The following is a 23,542-nucleotide window of genomic DNA, read 5'->3' as shown; positions in this document are numbered from 1 at the left end:
CGAGGGGAATCGAGCCACTGACTCTAGCGTTGTAAATCCGGAGACATACCGCTGTACTAGCGGGGGGCCAGTTAGTAGTTTGAACAAAATGTATTTAGCTATGTTAACCAAGTCCCAATGACAAACCTGAAAACAAATTACGCTTCATGAAGAAATTGCTAAGATCTAATCACCATCCAGAGAATTTTACTAAAAAAATCATATTAAAGATAAAACAGAATTTCTGGTTTGATAACCTAACCTTCGAGCATGCCAAGATTGTGAAGAGCTCATGATTTTGTCGAATGTCCTGATAATGTGAAAGTAGATGTTATTTCTTCTATTGAATATTGCCAATATATAATTTTAAACACTTTTCTACGTGTATGTTTTTATCGTTTTTTGCCAGGAGCTATTTATTTTAAGGAATTTTCAGAACTGCACAAAACATGGGTTAAAATGTATTTCATAATGTAACGTCCTCTAAAGGGCAATGATCATTATTTTACTTTTTTTGTCAATCTTTTTTTTTTGAGGATGCAAAAGATGAAATGTTAGCAAAGTCATATACCCCCAGTTATATTATATGTTCATGAAATTTTTATTAAAATCTCATCTAGTGATAATAAAATCTACATATTGTAGCGTCCAATATTATAAATAAAATGCGACGTACATTTTTAGAAAAACGTTTATGGTCCTGCATCTTTCTAGCATTTACATGCAAAAATCCAATGTACAAAATTTAATATCATACTGTAAACTGAATTTTTTGAGCTCAACAAAGGTGTCCAAGCTGAACGTCAAAATAACCTACGCTTTTTCTAATTGCTAATTTACAGAAGCTTATAAAATGTTTTCTCTTTAATTTTCTTTCTCCAAACATTATGGAAGAAGTAACACCAGATAACTGCTGTTAACATTAAAAAACAATCATTCAGTTTTATGAACTGAAAATAAATAATGTACCAGCACGTACTTATGTGGTACTTATGTGGATCCTCATGCAAATAAATATTTAATCTCTCTCTCTCGTTGTTTGGATATATATGTGTGTTTACCCAGGAATGCCAGGTACACTTGTCCTCTTCCTCATTTCTTTTCCTTGTTAGTGTGAACTGCTTAGTATGTTAATAATTATTACATTAGAGCCAGAGTAATTCACATTTACTTGGGCCCCTTTCAGGGTAATGTCCATGTATATTGCACCATCAGCTCCTTCACTAATGTCTAGCTCATAGGTGGACTGTTTTATTATAGCACTTAATTATTATAATTATATATGTAAATTATATTTTAATTTATTTTTAATTTTATTTATTTTTATTACTTTTTTAAAATAATTTTATCTTAGTGATCTAATATATAAATTAATCGGAGAGAGGTGTTTAGGACTGTCTTCATCATATATGCAATGTCTGTCGAGTTCGCTTAATATTTCATTTTTTCTCCAATTTCTATCAAAATGTTTTATTGTAATATGTAGGAGTCGATCTGCTATTGTTTGTGCGTTTGAATATTTATGCATAAACTTTGAAGAGGTGGTTTTAAGTATTCTGTATGCTGTTGTAAGTAGTGTATTTTGTAGTGACTGTAATTTGTTTTTCACTTACGTTAATCCATGCTGGAGCTACATAGTCTATTACAGGTTTTAGTTAGTAATGCACTAATAATAAAAAGATTTAATCATGAAGAAGGTTTGTTTGTTTTTGAATTTCGCGCAAAGATACAAGTGAGCCATCTGCGCTAGACGTCCCTAATTTAGCAGTGTAAGGCTAGAGGGAAAGCAGTTAGTCATCACAACCCACCACTAACTCTTGGGCTACTCTTTTACCAACGAATAGTGGGACTGACCGTACTTATAACGCCCCCACGGCTGGGAGGGTGAGCATGTTTGGTGTGACGGGGATTCGAATCCGGCACCCTCAGATTTTCAGTCAAGTGTCTTAACCACCAGGCTATGGCGGGCGTCACGAAGAAGGAAATACCACTTACATTGATTACACTTACACTTACACGTTTTAGGAACTTAAATAAGACAATTCCCATTTTAAATTGGTTTACACTCCATGGAGAATGCTTGAAATGTCAACATTTCAATTGTCACAAAGAGAAATTTTGTTTATTTTAATGCGATGTAAAAGTTAAGGTTTTACATGTAGAATAGTACAACTGCAATTATTACTAAATGAATTACTGTGATACTTAAAATGTATTTAGTTATCTGTATATATTGTTTTGTAATCCCGAAAAAAAAATGTTGTTTAATTTTTTCTCTATGAATAAATATATTTTTATTGTTGACTAAAGTATTTATGATTTAACTAGCTATCTTGTTTGTATACTATTTTATAATATTTATCAGTTTTTATAACAAACATTTTTCACTTATGATAAAAATTAACTTAATAGGTTTTACCACTACTCAAATAGAGAACGAGAGAGAAAAGTATGTATATATAACTTTCGCTCTTACATGTATATTTATATATAAGTATTTTTTAAAGAAATTATAGTGTTTCAGGAATTCTAGGATTACTATACGATTTACCAATATTTTCCTAAGAATTTTGCGCACGGCGCTAGGATTTCAAAACATCCGGAATTGCAATACCTGATAAAGTTGTAATTATTTCTGTGTAGTTAGCAATTGAATTGATGTGATAGAGTTTGGGATTTATGAAGTTTCATATTGCAGCGAGAGGTGAGGACAGATAAGTATGATATTTAGATCCGTTATTGGTTTAGTTATGGAAAGTAGAATAAAGACTTTAATGATTTTTTTCATTGTTTTGACTAATACGTAACTTAATTAAACTGTTTTTTACTATCTTAGGTTTATTAATATTGTGATTGACTAGAACACTGAACAGCAGAAGTAACGTAAACCCGCTAAACTAAAGAAATAAGAATGGTGGATAAGATAGGTGACGCACTGAATAGTGTTTACGCCAGAATACGGGAAGCGAAGGAGAAAAGAACCACGGTGAGATATTTACAAAAGTGAACGAATAACGTTTAGGTCCGACAAAGGACCTACTTGCCCATATATGCTGTCAAAACCTCTAAAACCATTAAATGTAATTATAGAAAGAACGGCAATAACCTCAAAGCCACTCCTTATCATCCATGTAGTTATCAAGCTTTATCTTAACCTCGGTTAAATTTGCGAACACCACAAAATCTGTTTTAAAAGTCAATCACCCTGTTATAAAAATAAAACTTGGCTGATGATGATTCCTGTATTGCTAATCCTCTACTTTTTTTTTCATTTAAGAAAAAATTTCAAAGAGCATCAGTGCTCCATCCCAGACACCATTTTAACATCCTTCTGAATCTTTTTCACCATTTCACTGCTCTTCCCAGATAGTGGTAAGGAGTCCAAGACTGAACACAATACTCCAAATGTGGTTTAACCAGTGATTTGTATTTAATATTTTGGTAGATACAACCTGAAATCCTTTTGACCCTACCACTAGCAACAGCACATTAGTTGCATGGCTTAATGTATTGATCAACAACTACATAAAAATCCTCTCTTTCATAACACTTTTCAGATTATTTTCAGCCATTTTATATATTAAGGTTATGGGTGTTTCTAATTGTAAAGAGGATGCTACTGATTTATGAAAGGATATATATCATTTAGTGAGTTGAGTAAATAAATGGCAAGAGTTTTTTTTAACTGCATCATAATGCATGCAAGTTACCTTAATTTGAATTATAATTTGCATGGAAATAATTTCAACATTGTCCTGAAACAATATATTTTAGTGTAATGGTTGATCAGTCTTCTAAGCTTTCCATGCAGTATGCTGTTGCTAGTGGTAGGGCAAATAGGATTTTAGGTTTTGTTTACAGAAACATTGAATCCAAGTCTATGTTACTAGGAAGCTACAATTTTATTGCACAGGTCACTGGTTAGGCTGCATTTAAAGTATTGTGTTCAGTTTTGGGCTCCTTACCTTAGGAAAGACATTGAATTGTCTATACCAGGAGGGAGTTGTGATATAAAGAGAGGTTGAAACCTCTGAATCTTCCCCCCATTCACATCAAGAGAAAACAAAGTGTGGGTTCTGATTAAGATGTTTAAGGGTGGCCAGAGATTTGATAGTATTAATGAATAATTTTGTTTCATACTTAATAATGAAAATAGTAAGATAGGGGACACAAGTATACATCATCTTGAAATGATCTTTCAAGAAGAAATCATCTTTAGCAAAAACAGTTTTATTTTTATAATGGGTGGTTTTTAGAATGGGTTGTCTTTGAATGTTGTGGAGGTAATAAAAGTGAGTTTAAGAGGAAACTTTAAGTATGTAAATGATAAGAGCTGGCTTTAATTTATTTTTATTTATTTATGAATAATTTTGTTTAGAAGATAAAACAGCTGAGATGGACTAATTATCCCCATGTTGTTCTAAAGTATTGTTATAATTCAAATTATTATAACCAACCTGCATTGTCTTGCAGTTATTACAATTAAATCCCATTTTCAATTTATTTGCCCAACTCATTAAATAATTTGAATCATTTTGTAAAGCAGCAGTATCCTCTTCATAGCCAACAACAGCCAAGACCTTGATATTGGCAAATTTAAGTAACTTATTGACCATTTCTTCATTTATGTTGCAAAGTCTGTTATTCCATTTGTGATATTAGTCCAGTTTGACTGACCTCCATTTATAACAACCATGCTTTTTGATCAAGCCACTCTTCTATCCACTTAATTAACTCACCCCCACATCTATAGAGATAACTTCTCTTGCAAGCCTTTTTTGTAGCACCTCATTAAATGCTTTCTGAAGATCTAGATACAAGAAACCTACACCTTTACCATAATATACATAAGCAGTAATGGTTTCAAAGAATGCCAAAAAGTCAATTTTTTCCTTGGTAAAACCATTGACTATCCAATAAAATTTTAAACCTAAGTATATATATTATAACTGAAAACAGACTAGTCCAAAGGTCAACTGGTGATAACACTATATTACTTTTGCATGCTTAACCATACATGTAGAAACTAGTATGTTAACAATAAAATATTGAAAACCATATTTCTTGGTTCTTAGTTTATTTTAAGAAAAAAGTTTGTTTTTTCAATGTATAAATGCTGAGCTAAGTTTCTTCCCACCTTGCTTACTTAAAGATTTTTTTAAGTTGCTAATTTCATTAAATCCATATTCAAATACCAGCCTCACTTAAAGGTTTACTTTTTGGATATTTTAAATATGGATTTTTTTCCCCCTTCCTCTACAATATGACCTTTCTATGCTTAACAGTCAGGATTATAATAACTTGTGAGATTTTATCTAGTTTAGCCACAGGTACACATAAATAATAATAATAAAATTATAAGAAAGTCATAAAAAACAGCTGTCTAAGAAACTTGCAAATATATTATGTGTATAAGAAAAACTGAGTATTCTGAAGTTTATTCACATAACATAACCTGTGAACGATAAGAAACCATTCAGCCTTTCAAGGTTGTCTGTGTACATCCTCCATAATTAAAGCCTAATCTATCTATCTTAAATTTTAAACATGTTGACTCATTACCTTCAGAATACAACTAAATTATCTTATTCTACCAATGACCTGGATACTTAATAAACTCCAAGAAGATCAGTTCTTAATTTTCTTTTTTCAAAAGAAAATGAGAAAACTTGGATTTACTTATTGTAATTCTTTTTCTAAAGAGGAGTGAAAAAGTATTATTCTGGTTAATTCTAGGCCTTACTTTTGTATTATTATAGCATACAGAATCATCTGGAAACCAATAGGATAAAGTCCATAGGCTTAGTTGTTCTGATTTCTGAAGAAAATAATATGAGAGAACACAATAAGTAATGAAAGTACTTTGGGGGTACCAAGTTATTTATAAAATGTCACAACATTTCATTAAAATATATCAACATATAATGCATGTTGATAAATATTTAATATTAAAAAATGATGGGAAATAATTTTTCCCTTGCCAAAAGTAGTCAACCAAATTTGAAGTTATACAACTTCTTTTTCTTTTAGGGTTCAGCTGAAGATGTTCGTCTGGTGGCAGCTAGTAAAACAAAGTCTAAAGAAATGATTATTGCTGCTTATGAATGGGGTCAAAGACACTTTGGGGAAAATTATGTGAGGTTTTGTAATAGGCAATAGCTAATCATTTCTTGTACATTAGGAAATTATATAACTGAAACAATAAATATATGAGTAACTGAACATTAACTATAACTGAAATATTTAGTAATTTTTTATTTTTTGTTCCTGATGTATTTTTTCTTCGTAAGTAAACTAAATGAATGTATATTACTCTAACTAATTAGCTGCATGACTGTTAGCTTTAGTTTTTACCAAATGTTATGTCATTTAATTGTAATTAATTTCAAGTTATATTGTATGACCTTAAGTCATTTTTACCATTGATTTTTGTTCAGCTGTAAGACCTTAAGTCACTCTTCACTGCATAGCATTAATTCATTCTACATTTATTGATTTTAAATGTTCACTGTTGACTATAGTGTTAAGTCAATTTTCACTATTAATTTAGGATTGCTTATGGCTTAAAAAAATCTTTGTTAGAGAACATAGGTCAAGTAGTGTGGTAATGAAAGTTCTTTCTGTAAAGGTTGATTTACACAGCCTTTAGACACATGCTCATTGCTGTATTTACTTTGGCTGTACACCCTCAAATCACTTTACTGGTAATTCTAGGTTTAACATATTTCCAAGTTCTTCATCGTTAATTTTAGTTTGAGGTTTACATAACTAAATGTCATTCATAAATGTCTATTAGATAATATGAAAAATATTAAATAAAATGTCTTACTTGATGTGAATTTTTTTTTACATGTATATTTGACATTTAAAATTGTGCCATTGAAATATAAACTATTTTGCCTCCATTATAAGTTTTACAGTCTCTAGGAAAGTATTTGAACACTTTTTGTCCTATGTAAGTTATCAAAGTTTTGTAAAGATGATGTTCTCTGAGTAGCCACTGTAATTAATGTGTATGTGTATGTAGTATTATATGTAAACACGCACACTCAAGAGTGAATTAATAAATTTCTGTTTTTTGTTCATATACATGCAGGTTCAAGAGCTAGTGGAGAAATCAAATGACCCTGAGGTGAGATTGATCTATGTGTATTTTACTTCATCATTGTGAATTAAGATGTTTCACATTTAATTAAAAATCACCCTTTCTGTGTAAGGTTGTCAGGCATTGAATACTAATGTAGGATCAAAATTAGTTTTATTTTTGAAGTCTGGTATAGTTTTTTGTTTTTTTTTTATAGGTGTCATACATTGATTAGTTTTGACTGTATAATCAGTCATAAGATAGTTCTTAATTTTAACTTCCAGGTGTTGGAGAAATGCAGTGAGATTAAATGGCATTTTATAGGTCATCTCCAAAGAAACAAGGTCAATAAACTTGTTGGTTAGTATTAACCTTCTTATTTTTCATTGTTTATTCATATTACAATCACTAACCTTTGTGCATCATCAATGGTTTGACAAGTTAAATTGTTATTGAATATATATATATATAATTAACTGAAGGAGCTCATTTGATATTAATTGATGTTCATGGTAGAGGAAATGTAGTTTTTAAGTTACCCAATAAATGTTTGAAGCATTTACTTATTAACATAAAATGGCCAACTGGTAGTAACTTAACAGATTAAGTGAATTTTCAAGTCTGCCCTAGACATTAACTTTTGAGAAAAAAGAATTATTTCATCTCTGGAAACATTCAACTAGCCCTCTCTGTGTTTGAATCCTTTCCAATAAGTCGGTATCCTTTCTTACATGAAGAGATCAAAACTAGCAACTTGTATAACTAGATTTATTTTTTTTATATGCAATTAATATATTTATAAACATATTAAAAGTTTATTAGCTTTACTACTAGCAAATGATCACTGCTTTTATGGCATGGCTTACTCTCTGTAATACCTAGCACCTTTTCCTCCATTTACATTACTGATCTAAATTATGATAACCAAATTTTATTTCTCTTTGATGTAGTTAAGTCAGTTTTCAACTGTTTCTCCAACCTACCAAGTCATTCTGTAATATCTTAACATCCTCAAGTTATTTAAGTGTACTTGAGAGTTAATGTCATCAGCAATCATTAGTAGTTTAATAATTATAAGCATATCGGTAATGTGTATAAGAAAAAGCAAAGGCCTAAACACTGGCCACTGGTAACAAAGGTCAAGTTTGATTCAATTCCATCAGAACTACTCATAATTTAAGTAACTAGACTTTCCCTAACATACACTGTGACTCCCACTGATTGAATGTTTCTTCTTGTACATGATATCTTTTTATTAAAATCTAAATACACCAAATCCATGAACTTTTCATCATCATCCAGATAAGCAATATCTTCAACAAAAGTTAATACTTCAACAATGTAAGTTTTCCTGTTAGTAATTCCATATTGGTTCAACTGTCTTTTATAATTTGTTTCTTGTCTTTTGATTATGTAGTGCAAAGGAGGTAACACAAGAGAAAGTTAGTCTGGCTATCTTGGAATGTTAATATTGGCCAATTGGAATTGGTTGAAATAACTAAATTGTATGTAGTTTAACCAATAATTTGAAACAACTATTATATGCTTTTTAACTTAAAGACCTCACCTTTTGAATAACATCAACTTATGCAAGACAAGATTGTTTTATACTTGCCTTTTAAAATCATGTTAGAAGGTGTGGTACAGTAAAAACTTGTAGCTTAAATAATCTGATGTTTTTGGAAAAATCCTATATTCCAAATATAATATAGATTTTTTTTTTTTAAACTATCAGCAAAAACTGAGTGATTTAATTGGTTAATCAGTTACTTATGAGTAATAATTAAATTGATTAGTCATGTCAACTAATTGATTTATACAATTAGTAATTTGACTGTTATGGAAATAATCGGTTATTCCGATTATTATTGTATTCAATTATTCTAACTCTCAATTAGTCAGTCACTGTTTAAAGTTATTAATATTTTCAATTATTCAAACTATCCAAGTAATATAAATATTGCAGTAAGACTTATTGCAGTTAGTTTCTCTTGTGAGTTACTGTAAAACTACATAAGAAATATGTGCTATGTCCAGTTTTAGTCTTATCTTTTTCTTCAAACTTGTTCAGCTCTGATCAATCTGTTCAGAATTCATAATCTTCAAATTGATTCTCATTGTTATTAAATTATTTTAAAGCTATGAAGCTGTCTGTCACTGGTTTTGAACTGCCAATTGAAGGGGAAGGCAACTGGATGGCACTAATTTATTTCTTTTCTCATTCTAAACCACAGACTAGAAGGAAAGTAAATGGGTAGTGACATTCACACTGCTGCCAACATTTTTACTTGTACACATTGTGGTTTGAGGAACACTGTACTAATTGATTAATGCAGTTTTTGGTTAATTTATTAGTAAATGCCACTGATCATCCAGTTCTAGTAGTTGTGCAAATTGTCATTTTGTAAGTCAATGTTTGTTTGAGACAAAATATAATTTCAGTTATTATTAACATTGCATTGTACCTTAAGGAAAGAAAATCAAGTTGAAGGTTAAAAGATATTTTATCTGTGGTAAGCATTTATTTCATGACTGCATTAAATATTTTTTGTTTTTTTTTTCAAACATACCTCTTTTGAAATGGGAAATTTTGCTTTGGAGTTACCAGACTTCCAGTTTCTAATTGAAGTTGTGCTTTTATTATACAAGACCAGCAAAACTCAATAAATGAAAACTCCATTTTAAGAGTCTATGCTGCCTATCATGGTATTTCATTAATTACCTTTTTGTTACAGGAACAGAAAAATGCAGTGATGTTGAAGTGAGGAGAAAAGGGTTATTAATTTTATAGACAACTATATTTTCTAATCTGTACTCTCAATTGTATTTTAGTTATTTAAAATTTCTGATTTTAAAACAGTTTTTGGTTATTCTAAACATAATAGTTACAATATAGAGAATATTTGTCCAACTTACATTTAGAATTATTTTTTCTTTCCTATGCTGTTCTTTCATATTAGCTGTTCCCAACTTGTATATGGTGGAGACAGTTGATTCAGAGAGATTAGCTGATGTTCTTAATAAAGCCTGGGAGAAATTGAATAGCTGCCAGAAGCTTAAAGTTATGGTTGAAGTAAATACCAGTGGTGAAGACAGTAAGTATATAAAAGTGAACTTTAGTGGAAATGAGAAGTTATATGTAGAAATGAATACTGCTGAGGGTGATAGTATGTGTGGGTGAACACTGGTGGAGATGAAAGTGGGTATATGGAGATAAGAATGAGATCAAGTGAATTCTGGGAAGATATGTGGAAGCTGTACATGTGTAAGAAACTTCACACAGAGAAAGATAATATAGTTAAAAGGTAAGATATATAGAAATGACTACTGGTGAGAGGAAGACAATATATGGAAGAACACTAGTGAGAAAGGAAAACAAGTTCATTAAATTTGATAATGTTATAACATGAATTCATGTAATGATAATCAGGTGTATACCTAGTAAAGTGTTATAAATCTATATTTATGTATTAAAGGTAAAAGCTTAATTGATAGTATTGTAACTGAGACAGTTATGCTCTTTGTTTAAGAAAAAAAAATTCTATAGCACTTGTTTTTGCATTAAATTGTGGCCCATTTTCTAACAAGAAAGAAGTAGTTAACTTAATACATTATTCTCTATTCAGAAATAGTATTAATTTGAAGATTATGTCTAGGTAAAAGTGGTGTGGACCTTGAAGGAGCTTCTTCACTAGTTCATCATGTCATAGATAAATGCCAGAATCTGGAGTTTACAGGTCTAATGACAATAGGAATACTTGACCATTACATTTCTTCTGGGCCTATTCCTGATTTTCTGAGGCTGGTAAAATGTAGACAAGATATATGCAGCCATTTGGGTTTGGATCCAAACAAGATTGAACTGAGCATGGGAATGTCAGGAGATTTTGAACATGCGGTATGTCACTGTTTTACTTCAAACACAAGCTTTCCTTAATAAGATAACAGTTAACTGTTCTTTGGAATTATCAAAACAAAAAAATTGAAATACCTAAGTCTATAATTTAGACTGTAAAGCTCTTGTTATAGTTTCACAAAATTTCTAAATATTAAAACCAGTACTACTAAGTCTAATTTATTAAGTTAGACATATTCAATGTGTTGCCACAGAATTATCACTGCTTCTTGTGATTTTAAAGTTAAGTTTTGGTTGTCTGTCAGCTTAGTTTGGGTTTTTAAAATAGTATGTCATACATTAATGAAGATAAGAGCATATTCCATGTTGGTTCAGTATGAAACATACACTATCAGTATCAGTTTTATAAATTATGAAGTACCACAGATACATGAACAATAAGGTTGAATATTTGCAGTCACAATTACTTTTGTAATTTCATATACAGAAAGTATCAAAATGGATCATTACAGTGAATATTAAACTTTGTTATCATTTCATAACGGTTACTCTTGTTAAGTCTTTAACTGATATTTACTCATTCAATAATTTTATTTTTTGTTAATTTCTGTTTGCATTGTCTATCTTTTAAATACAAACATTATTAAAGTTACCTTTCCTTGGTCTTATTTTAACTTTTCTCACTCTAAAGCACTTTTATATTAGGAAATAAAGTATATTTGTGATTGTTTAGTTTTGGTAATTTATGATGCCTGAGAGCATTTTTAGTCAACATCTAACATAATGTTAACCATCTATAGATTAGCTGACATGAACTTGTTATCACAGTACAGTTGTATTATGGTACAAAGTAGTTCTGACTCTTACTTAGATATTCTACAGGCTTTAATATAAAGAAGGTTCACGTGTTTTTACTTGCGTAATAAAAGTAAATAACATTTGTTTTTGGTTCAAAACCTTCACATTCTTTGTCACAGCAAATTTCAAGTGATTGTAATGACATTTCTAGATTTACCGAATTAGTCTAAAAATAGTTTTTTTTGGAAGATCAGTTCTACTCTTTCGTAAGTAGAAAGATTATTTCTAATAACTCTTGGTACCAGTGCATTTGATCTGCTTGTTTCATATTCATGTCATACCTGCACCCAGATAATGGAGAAAAATGAAGTTCTCCATGATGGGAAACAGGAATGTAACTGGAAAATCATGACCGCTATTGCAAATCTACATGCACTCAGGATTAAAATTTTGCATAGTTGGGGGTTGTACATTGCATAATTAAAAAAAAAAAAAAATCCAGTATCATATAAGTAATAGTTCCATTATAGTGTGATATTAAGATGAGTCTAGCACTAAAGAATTAAATACAAGGACAAAAATTTATAGTAGTTTTAAAAAAAGACACAACATCTGTATTAGCTTAGTTTTTACTGTTTTGTAATTAACTGTTTTACCTCATGAGTATTTTAATGTCAGCCTAAGGTTCAGTTTTGTAAAATGTTTTATATACAAAATGTGTATGAAAAACTCAGTTTTTCTCTTGTTGATTTGTTTTATAAAGGTATTCTCAACCATATTCAATGAAAACTAGCATAATACAATAGATCTGTGTCAGTATGGCCTTTCAGAAACGTATATGTACTGTATGCTTGGTGTCATCAGTATTAATTAGAAATAAAGGTTTCATCATTGGTAACTTTGTTCATAAGAATATATACAGTAAAACCTGTCTAAGGCAAAATTGCATGGGACCAAGTAAAATCTCCAATTTTAGCAGGTTTTCTGGCTTAAACAGTGAACATGCATTTCCTTAGTTATTTATAATTTTTAAGCAGAGTGTTATACTTGCTTGACTCGAGAAGTTAGACATTTGCGAATAAATTTATTATACTGTTTATGCTATATTTATTAGAATAAGAACAAAAATATACATAAGTACACTAAATCTTAAATTTTTTGAAGAAAGTGTCCAATTTCAACTGTTTCATTTGTCTAATGGGCTTTCTCATGCAGTTAAAAGAGAATGCCAATTCTATGGCCTTTTCATGAAGTTCATTTTCCTTCTTTATTTTTGCATACAATTTGATAGTGTTAATATAACTTATCACCAAAACTTTCTGCAATGATAGTCATCTGCATCAATCTTTTCAGAGTTTGGATTTCACTAAACTCATCATAACAAACAACTTCTCCACAATCTGCACCATTATCAACAATAAATCCACACTTTTGAAAGCACTCTATTACACATTCATCTTTTACGCATTTGATTGAATGACTTAAAAATACGATTGCATCTAACACATCAATTTTCATGGTCATTTCAGATGCTTTCTTACAGTCGTCCATGTTTGCAATAATATGCTGAAGCATCAGTTTTCTGTATTTCAGTTTTATACACTGTATAATTCTATTATTATCTAGTGGCTGTAGAACTGATGTTGTGCAGGGAGGTTGAAAGACTGAACAAACATTTGAAAGTTGAACTTTTTGGTAACAAGTTATATTTATCTACAAAAAAATTGATTATTCCTTTTTTTTCCATTCTTTTCTTTAATTTGTTTAAAAATTCCTCGAATATAGCACTTGTCATGCACACTTTATTATTTGCTTTCCATTCCACAGGAGGTTGATTTTTCTTTTAAATTTTTGAAATGGTACAAATTTTCTCTTTTGCCTATTACCTATGGTTTTTCTAGTTTTCTATCAGCAAATGCAACCAAAAGTACAGTCAACCATCCTTTTGAATAGTGACCCCTCGGTGTGGATTCCTGTACGTGGTGAGGGGACCTCCCAGGGAAGGTTCTGTTCTATCTGGTTACCTTCTCTGGGATCTAAACATCCACCCACGTGTTTGCTGTGAGTGGCGACCCGTGAAGGGGAGGAGAGGATCCTGGTGGTTGAGAGGTTCAACCCTAACACACCACTTTGGCCTCAAATTCCTGTAGACGGGCGGCCTTTGGCTGGCCCCCCTTGGGTCAATCGGCTGGTCCACTTGGGCTAGAGTCAACCAACTACCAGTGTTGGAAGTTCTCAACGGGTGTTGCGGACATTGTGCCTGATGCTGGTGTTTGGGTATAGTGCTCACGAAACCCTGGCGTTGCTGCATTGTCCTTGCGTGACTTTGTAGTGCATCCCCTTGTAGGGCTCCATGGTTGGTGGGGTTAGTGGGTACCGAAATTTTTTCCTTTTCCTATGGATCCTCTAAAAAATTTATATAAAATTGTAAAAAAAAAACAGTCAATGGGTAAGCGACCATGTCTTGAATACTCAGAACAGCAATCTTCAACATCAGTTACACACGTACCTCATTTTCTTATATTACATTCTCTTTCGGAAAAACCTTTAAGGCAAATGTCCCCTTTTTTTTATTCAAAAGGGACTAGAGGGACTTGCTGGCTCTACAAAGTCAGTAAAGAAACTTTGATCTGGTGACATATTGGTTGAAACATCCACATCCCAACACATAGAACTCCTCTTGAATTCAAAGGCAATTGGAGATATACCTATTGAGGTTACACCCCATGCTACCTTGAATTCTTCACGAGGAGTTATTGTTGAAAGAGATTTGAAAAAACGTTCCCAAGTCAGAGATTCTTGCTGGTCTCTCCACTCAAGGAGTTTTTGCAGTGAGGCTCATCTCCACTCGCAAAGATGGAAATACACTGCCAACAAATACCCTCGTTTTAACATTTACTTCACCACGTGCACCTGCCACCATCAAGGTAGGTTATCTCATTTGCAGGGTTCGGCCATGCATACCAAACCCTCTTCGATGTTTCCAATGTCAGAGATTCGGCCACTCAAAGACATCTTGTCGTGGTTCCCTGACATGTGCTCATTGTGGAGGCAAGGACCACGATGCCTATGACTGTGACATGAACCCACATTGCATAAACTGCAATGGTTCTCACCCCTCTTACTTTCATTCTTGCCCAAAATGGTTGGAGGAAAAAGAGGTGCAGCGTTTGAAAACGACACATAACATTAGTTATCCTGAGGCTCGGAAATTGCTGTCCACAACTCTATCTCGGACATATGCTGCTGCACTTCATTCCACAACTACAGTGGGAGTGCAGACAGATCTCTCTGTGCCTCCAAGAGAATCGTTTTCAAAACAAATGAAAAGCCTTTTGACCTCCGTGGTTAAAAAGGTTGATGAATCGACTTCCACACCGATCTCTGTTCCTCTGTACCTTCCAACAAACCTCAAGATCCACATCCTTCAGTTTCAAATACAGGCATTTCTTCTGATACATCTTTTTCTCCCACCACAAGAGACAAAACAATTATTCGTTCGCGTCCTCAGTCACTGGATTTCCCTGCCAATAACAAAAACCTGCCCACCTGACCCAGAGCAGGATCCGTGGAGGTTGATAGACATCCTCCGACTAAAGACAGTAAAGAAAAGAGACGTGGTCGTAAACTGAAGGGTTCTCCAGCCACTTCACCTACCCGTTCTTAAAAGTGGCCACCTTGATACAATGGAACTGTCGAGGTTAAGTTCTAATCTGGATGATATCAAAACGCTGATTGCTTCCTACCATCCTGTTTGTCTTTCTTTACAAGAAACATTTCTCAAAACTGCTGATACTGTCTCCATTCGGCAGTTTTCTCTGTACAGAAATGACAGGTTGTGTGATGGTTGAGTACATGGAGGGGTGGCACTGTTGGTTGATCAACACGTGCCCACTCTGTCTTTGTCACTCAACACACCCTTGGAGGCTGTAGCCATCCGTGTTTCTTTGGGTCATACCATCACTGTTTGTTCTCTGTACCTGTCCCCTGGAGAGACATATGATCAATCAGATCTTGATGCTCTCGTTGAACAATTGCCATCTCCATTTCTAATCCTAGGGGATTTTAATGGACATCATCCCCTCTGGGGAAGTGCTATTATTGATGGGAGGGGCCGATCTGTAGAGTGGATGCTCTCTGATCACAATCTTTCTCTTTTCAATACTGGTTCTTCCACTTACTTTCATGCACCTAGTCAGTCCTTTACCGCTATTGATCTCTCAGTTTGCTCCCCTTCATTATTCTCCCATTTTTCATGGAGGGTTGACAGTAATCCACTAGGCAGTGATCATTTTCCGATCCTTTTGAGAGAGACTGGCCCGTGTACGATGCCACCCTACCCGCGTGCCCCGGTGGAAGCTGGATCAGGCAGACTGGTCCACTTTCACTGCTCTCGCAGAACTTGATCCTGCCATCGTAAATCAGCCATCAATAGACAACTGTGTAGCAGCGGTAACTGACTGTATTACACATGCAGCTGCTCAGTGTATTCCTAAAACCTCGACACGTTTTCCACAATATCCTCGTCTGTGGTGGAATCATGGTTGCCACTTAGCACGGAAGGCTCAAAAGCGGGCCTGGGATACTTTTCGTAGATATCCCACACTTTCAAACCGGGTTGCTTTCCAACGACCCGTGCACATGCTAGGTGGGTAAGACGTCAAAGCCAGAAGGAATCTTGGATTAAGTTCACAACCAGCATATCTTTTACCACCAGTTTCAAGATCATATGGGACAGGATTCGAAAGGTTAATGGGCACTACAATTCTATCCCCCTCTCGATCTTACTCTCTGATGGTCAGGAGGTGACTGATGTTCAGAACATTGCTAACACTCTAGGTGAAAGCTTTTGCCTGGTATCTAGCCCTTCTGCTTGTTTCTCCACCTTCCTGGCCATCAAGACTCGGGCAGAGCGATCACCTCTTTCCTTTCGAACTGACTGTTTCTTTGACTATAATTGTCCCTTTACCCTGGTGGAACTAAAAATGGCCCTTCATCGGTCTGCCAGTACGTCTGTTGGACCTGATGATATTCATTATGACATGCTGCACCATCTATCTCCTGCTTCTCTTGATGTCCTTCTGATTATTTTCAACCAGATCTGGCAGGAGAATGTTTTTCCTGATGCCTAGCACCAGGCTATTATTTTACCTTTCACTAAGCCAGGGAAAGATCCCAAGATTCCTTCAAACTACCGTCCAATTGCTTTGACGAGCTGTCTCTGTAAGACATTAGAAAGGATGGTTAATGCTTGTCTTGTTTGGTTCCTTGAATCAAACAACCTCCTGTCGCCCACCCAATGTGGGTTCCGTCGACAGCACTCCACCACAGAATACGTAATTCGTCTTGAAACATCTATCAGAGAAGCCTTTCTCAACCGCCAACATCTTGTATCAATATTCTTTGACATAGAGAAGGCTTACGACACAACATGGAGGTATGGCGTTTTGTGAGACCTCCATACATATGGGTTACGTGGCCATCTACCCATGTTTATTAAAAAATTTTTATGGACAGGAGATTCCAAGTTCGTGTGGGTTCGACACTTTCCCGTTCTTTTGTACAGGAACTTGGAGTCTCTCAAGGCTGTTTATTGAGTGTTACACTCTTCAGTATAAAGATAAATGCCATCACTGAACAACTCCCTCTCACTGTTGCGAATGGGCTGTATGTCGACGACTTTCACATCTCATTTCAGTCGTCAAACATAAGATATATTGAGCGGCAACTACAAACCGCACTCAATTGTGTACGGAAGTGGACTCTGGGGAACGGCTTTAATTTCTCTCTCTCCAAAACTGTATGCATGCACTTTTGCCGTCGACGGGGTATTCACCCTGATCCTGAACTTCATATCGTTGAAGTTTTGCTGCCAGTGGTCCCGGAGACCAAGTTCTTGGGGCTTATCTTTGATCGTAAACTGACCTTTATACCACACTTAAAGCAGCTTCAGGTCAAATGCACAAGAGCACTGAACATCCTCCGTGTTCTCTCTTCTACCAGTTGGGGGACAGATCGCTGTTCAATGTTAAAGGTATATCGCGCTCTTATTAGATCGAAACTCGATTATGGATCAATGGTCTATGGCTCTACCAGACCCTCGGCCTTAAAGATGCTGGACCCCATTCATCACCAAGGACTTCGACTCTGCACTGCGGCTTTCCGTACCTCTCCAGTTCAAAGTATATACATTGAATCTCATGAACCTTCTCTACACCTTCGCTGTTTGCAACTATCTTTACAATATACTTCGAAACTTCATTCCTTACCAAAGCATCCCACCTGGAAATGTGTTTTCCTTCCTCGGTGTTTTTCAGAACAGACGATCTGTCATTGCTCCGTTTGGCCTTTGCATCCGGGTGCAATTGGATGAATTGGGTCTGTCCTTGGATAACATTGCAGATTCCACAGGTTGGCCCATCCCACCATGGCTTATTACAGCCCCCAAATGTGACCTTTCTTTAAGTCATCTGAGAAAGGCAGATACTCCAGATTGGTAGTACCATCTTTTATTCAATGAATATCTTTCAAACAATCATTCAGTTCCCATTTATACAGATAGTTCCAAATCAGGTAATTCAATGGGCTCTGCTATGGTTTGCTATGGGTCAGTAGTTGCACGCAGAATCCCTTCTACAGCTTCTGTGTTCACTGCTAAACTGTATGCCATATCTCTTGCCCTGGATCATATTGTAGCTGAGCAGTACTCCAACTGCACTATTTATACTGATTCGCTTAGTTCTATACTTGCCTTGGAATCGCTACACGTTAGCTCACATCCTATTCTCGCTGATATTCGAAACCGACTGGCCCATTTCTCATTAGCAGCTACTTCAATCCAGTTTCTCTGGATACCAGGCCATGTTGGTATTCGCGGGAACGAGCTTGCAGACATGGCAGCTAAATATGTCTGCTTCAGCACCATCACTCCTATGCCTATTCCGTACATGGACTATGGTGTTGTCTTCAAGGCTCGGCTCCGTGCCAGCTGGTAGTCCACTTGGAGTGAGCAACATGACAACAAACTTTTTCAAATCAAACCCAAAATTGGACTTTGGCCATCTAGCTTCCGTAAAGTTTGGAAGGAGGAAGTTGTTCTCACTAGGCTATGCATTGGTCACAGTTTTTTAACTCATCATTTTCTTTTATCTGGAACTGATGCACCAATGTGTAGTTTGTGTAACACTCAAATCACTATCAGCCACGTTTTACTTTCTTGCCATCGTTACAATTCTCAACGACGGCAATATTTTAAACATATTTTTTCCTAGGGTCAGAGTGTAACATTGGACAGAGTTATTGGTGATTGTGACTCTGTCCACCTTGATAATGTTTTTAATTTTTTAATGGCCATTAATCTTTTTAATCTCATTTAAGTGTTGCATATTTATTCATTACCCCTTTTTAATTGTGGTTCCTTTTTTACAGTTTTAATCTCTCTCCTTTAATTTGACATTGGACAATGGCCAGAACATTAAATAACTCGACACCAGGACTGGAAAGGCCAACTTCAGGTGACTAACGCTACTGTTTGAACTACTCGTTAGTTGTCCTGGCGAGTTGTTATTATACTTTTGTTGCATATCATTTCACACTTTTACTACTTAACTTTTTAGTACTGGCCATATTGACTCATAACCTGGAACCAGGACTGGAAAGACCAACTTCAGGTGACTGACGGTGGTTTTTATACTTACCTGTTAGTCTTCCTGGCGGGTTATGATCATTACCATTCTGCTACAGGTAGTTCTTTACAACTTTGTTGACTGGATGTCAACATTGGTTTTTATGCCATTTTCTGTTTTAACTGCCATTTTACTTTTATCTTCAATTACTTTTACAAATTTTACTCCATTTACTTGACTTTATCTTTTTACTGGACATTTGGCTACTCATTATTACGATTTTGCGGAGTGTCTTTTAAAACTTTTATTCTTTTACATTTTGATAATAGCTGCTAAGACACATAACCCGGAACCAGGACTGGAAAGGCCAACTTCAGGTGATTGACGGTGGTTCTTGAACTTACCTGTTAGTCTTCCTGGCGGGTTATGATCATTACCATTTTGCTAGAGTAAATATTTTATAACTTTGAAGACTGGATGTCACCATTGGTTTTTACACCATTTTCTGTTTTAATTGCTGTTTTGTTTTTACCTTCATTTACTTTTACAAATTTTACTCCATTTACTTGACTTTATCTTTTTACTGGACATTTGGCTACTCATTGTTACAATTTTGCTATGTATCTTTTAAAACTTTTATTCTTTTACATTTTGATACTGGTTGCTATGACACATAACCCGGAACCAGGACTGGAAAGACCAACTTCAGGTGACTTACGGTGGTTCTTGAACTTATCTGTTAGTCTTCCTGGTGGGTTATGATCATTACCTTTTTGCTAGAGTAAATACCTTACAACTTCTTATACTCTGCCTTCTATCTTAACATTGTAGACTAGGTGTCAACATTGGTTTTATACTTTTTTGTTTTACCTTCATTTCCATTTATGTCTATTACTGCATTTATTTATTTTTTTATTTTTACCGAATGTCTGGCGCAGATAGCCTCGCTGCTTTGTGCCATAAAACACTAAATCAATCAATCAATCAATTGAATAGTGACTTCTGATATAATTACAGCAGAAAAAGAACAGAATATATTTTAAACAATGCTTACTGCAACAAAATGTCTGAGAATATATTAATATTTAAAGAAATTTATTAATTAAATAAATATTTAATCAAAAACATATTTTCTATGTCATTCGGGTTCTAATCCTACTTGTTGATAGATGAGATAGGTGAAAGATAGTTTTTCGTCCACATTATGTAGGTTCTGCCATATAGAGGGCCTTTTATAAGAGAAATCTTAAGATAATGCTGCAAAATTTTGATATTTCTGGCTTAGACAGGTTTTACTGTATATGTTCTACAGGTAATGGTAGTCTTCATGTGTCTTTATGAAATATTAGGCTAGTTACATTAAGTCATAATTACTTTCTTTTATTATTTTACAGCAAATATTCAAATATTATTGTAATTTAATACAATGACTTTTCAATCTTTATAGATTGAACTTGGAAGTACAAATGTACGTGTAGGAACTACAATATTTGGAGCTAGGAACTATCCAACAAAGAACACAGATTGATATATAGGTATCCTGAAGCATCTTGGAACCAAAATAATTGAGTTTCATTCCATTAACTAATTTATTACTACTATAGTTATAGACATAGTTTATTCACTGATACAAAGTTCTTTTTATCTTAAAGTTTTGACTTTTGTAAGAAATATTTAGATTATTTGCATTTACATGAACTATGTTATTTTCAGGTGCTGGGCATGGTCTGTTTGTTAAGTCAAGACATGAGTGCCAGGAGTTATATAACTTAGAACAAAAACAAGGTTAGCAATATTCCTTACTTAATACAATGTGTCAATTTAAATAACCTTTATTTAAATTGATACATTGTATTAAGTAATGAATCATTACTAAGGTTTTCAGTTGGCAGTTGGTTCTGTTGAGTACCTGCTTTCTTTTAGTCTATCAGTGCAAAATTAGGGATGGATATTCAGATATATCTTGTATAATATTTTTCAGTTGTCCAAAACAATAGTTTTATTCTTGGTATTGTTTTAGTGATGTGTAAGCATTAATTTGTTTTTTATGTTTACCTCTTTTTAGACTTGCTTTATAATTTAAATGGTACTTCCTGATTGATTAGTATGTGAAGCTAGAGTAAGTATCTGGTGTTTAAGTAGTAGGTGAGAAAAATATCATAGGCATTTGTGTGAAATAAACTGAATAGTTATGAGGTAGTTTCAGTTATCTTGCTCTTAACTAAATTGATGTACAAATGTAATATTGTGTGATCTAATCATGTATGATCTTCACTGCAACAGTTACTCAGATATTGCTGTACTTGTATGTAGTTTATTAAAAATGGTTTATTCAGAAATGATAAATAGAACCTTTAGAATATTTAACCAGAAACATGCCACAAAATTTGCATTGAAAAATTGGTAATTTATAGATAGGTCTAGTGTGAACTTTCATTTAAGTATGTTTAATTAATGGCTCATATCTCCACAGTAGAATGAGATAAGAGTTACTGTAATTTTTAAGGTTTGAACTTATGTAATGTTGTGTGATTTATATGTAAAATTGTACATGAAGATGAAGTGATAATTAATAACCTGTTTTTAATAGTTTCTCCATCATTTAATTTCTAGTGAGTAATACATTCTGTTGAATGTATTAGTGGTTGGTAAAGCAACTGTACTTCTAAGTAGAACAAATGAAAAACCCAAATTATTAAATAAGTCAAGAAATATTAAAGATTTAACTCTAGGTAGAACTGTTGAAACATGTTTTAAATGCACCAAAGATGGTATTAGTATTTTGTGTTTTCTTGTGCAAAAGTATTTGGTACTTTGAGAGATTAATGTATTGCAGGTTATGTATATGAAATAATAATTATTGGAACTGTGACTATTGGATTCTCACCCTTGCATGAGTACTTAATTTCAATAGGTGGTGAGTTTGTGTTGTGTCTTATTCTATGAATATATGATGTGTTCTAGAAGAATAAAGAGTACTGTTTTGTTTATAAGTATGTAATTACATAATATGTAATTTATAATATATGCACATTCATGTTATTCTCTGTATACATATTTAAAGAAAAAATAATTAGATTATCAACGTTAGAATTTTTAATGAACAAAGTGTGAAATAATAACACCCAAATATGTCTTTTAGAATAAGCTTGCAGAGCAACTTCATGTAAGTACCGATTTCCATTGGTTAATATGGATAAACTTGTGTATTTCAGAGGCTGGGGTTTTTCAATAAAGGAGTTTCAGTATCATAAATGTTAATCAAACATGGCTAACAACATGTTGTACACAATATCTGCACAGTAGTAGTAAGTTAATTAAAATGTAATTGCAATATTTATCAATAAGTTTTTGTTGTTTTTATATTTTTCCAGTACACTCAAAGTGCATTATTTACAAATTACTGTAAGTAGTATATATTTTACCCTGAAAACACTGTCATAGAAACTCTGGTAGTTTAGTCAAATAGATTAGGTTTTGGTGTTATCACCATGTTGTTAATTCTGAGTTTTATCAGTTAGTTTTGTTGTTGTGGATGATAATTAATGTTAAAATTCTTTATCAAAAAAAAAGTTTGTGCACTAGTTAGGTCCCTGCAGTACAAGAAAGTTGCTTGTTTCAGGAACGTTTCTATTTCAAAACATTTTTCTAATTGAAACACAAATATTAAGAATAAAACAGAGGAGCAAGTTACAACATTATTAAATTTGGGGTCTTTTGTTTTTATGAACTCCTTTTCTCTTGGTACTTGGAGAGAACAATTTAAACTTTATACTAAGGCATTATCAGGTGGTTAAGGCACTTAACTTGTAATCTAAGGGTTGTGGGTTCGAATCCCCCACACACCAAACATGCTCGCCCTTTCAGCAGTGGGGGCATTATAATGTGTCAGTCAATCCCACTACTTGTTGGTAAAAGAGTAGCCCAAGAGTTGGTGGTTGGTGATGATGACTAGCTGCCTTTCCTCTAGTCTTACACTGCTAAATTAGGGACGGCTAGAGCAGATAGCTCTTGTGTAGCTATGCGTGAGATTCAAAAACAAACAAACAAATACTGAAGCCTTCAGAATTTGAGGAAGGCAAAAATAATCCATAAAGAATTTTCATACTACAGTATCTACAGTGTGTAGAATTTCATTGAAGTGACTCTGAAAGAAACCTCTAATAAACAGTTATATGTGTGGGACAGTGATATGTCTGC

At 33.7% G+C, this 23,542-nt stretch overlaps 1 protein-coding gene across 8 annotated transcripts; it reads left to right on the top strand.

Annotated features, from left to right (window-relative positions):
• The first annotated feature begins 2,396 nt into the window (after nt 1-2,396).
• Nucleotides 2,397-22,597, top strand: LOC143253659 (pyridoxal phosphate homeostasis protein). Of its 8 annotated transcripts, none has more exons than XM_076507909.1 (9): nt 2,398-2,428; nt 2,816-2,965; nt 6,010-6,114; nt 7,076-7,111; nt 7,348-7,423; nt 10,024-10,158; nt 10,720-10,961; nt 20,790-20,877; nt 21,056-22,597. In XM_076507909.1, exons 2-8 carry the CDS (start codon nt 2,891-2,893, stop codon nt 20,868-20,870), a joined length of 750 nt encoding a protein of 249 aa, XP_076364024.1. In that variant the 5' UTR covers nt 2,398-2,428; nt 2,816-2,890; the 3' UTR covers nt 20,871-20,877; nt 21,056-22,597. The 8 variants fall into 8 exon arrangements, with proteins under 8 accessions (XP_076364004.1, XP_076364024.1, XP_076364013.1 ...); XM_076507898.1 differs by having other exon boundaries at nt 2,403-2,683; XM_076507879.1 differs by lacking the exon at nt 2,398-2,428 and adding an exon at nt 2,545-2,697.
• Nucleotides 22,598-23,542: the final 945 nt, after the last annotated feature.

This window comes from Tachypleus tridentatus, chromosome 1 (genome assembly GCF_004210375.1).
Source record: "Tachypleus tridentatus isolate NWPU-2018 chromosome 1, ASM421037v1, whole genome shotgun sequence".
Taxonomy (NCBI): domain Eukaryota; kingdom Metazoa; phylum Arthropoda; class Merostomata; order Xiphosura; family Limulidae; genus Tachypleus; species Tachypleus tridentatus.
This window is presented reverse-complemented; position numbering and strand designations above follow the sequence as displayed.

What these genes read in the sequence shown, in the direction of transcription:
- LOC143253659 (XM_076507889.1), top strand. Translation starts at nt 2,891, where the DNA reads ATGGTGGATAAGATAGGTGACGCACTGAATAGTGTTTACGCCAGAATA. An exon ending in AGAAATCAAATGACCCTGAG is followed by an intron (nt 7,112 to 7,347) that starts GTGAGATTGATC and finishes TTTAACTTCCAG; the next exon opens with GTGTTGGAGAAATGCAGTGA. An exon ending in CAGGAGATTTTGAACATGCG is followed by an intron (nt 10,962 to 20,789) that starts GTATGTCACTGT and finishes CAATCTTTATAG; the next exon opens with ATTGAACTTGGAAGTACAAA.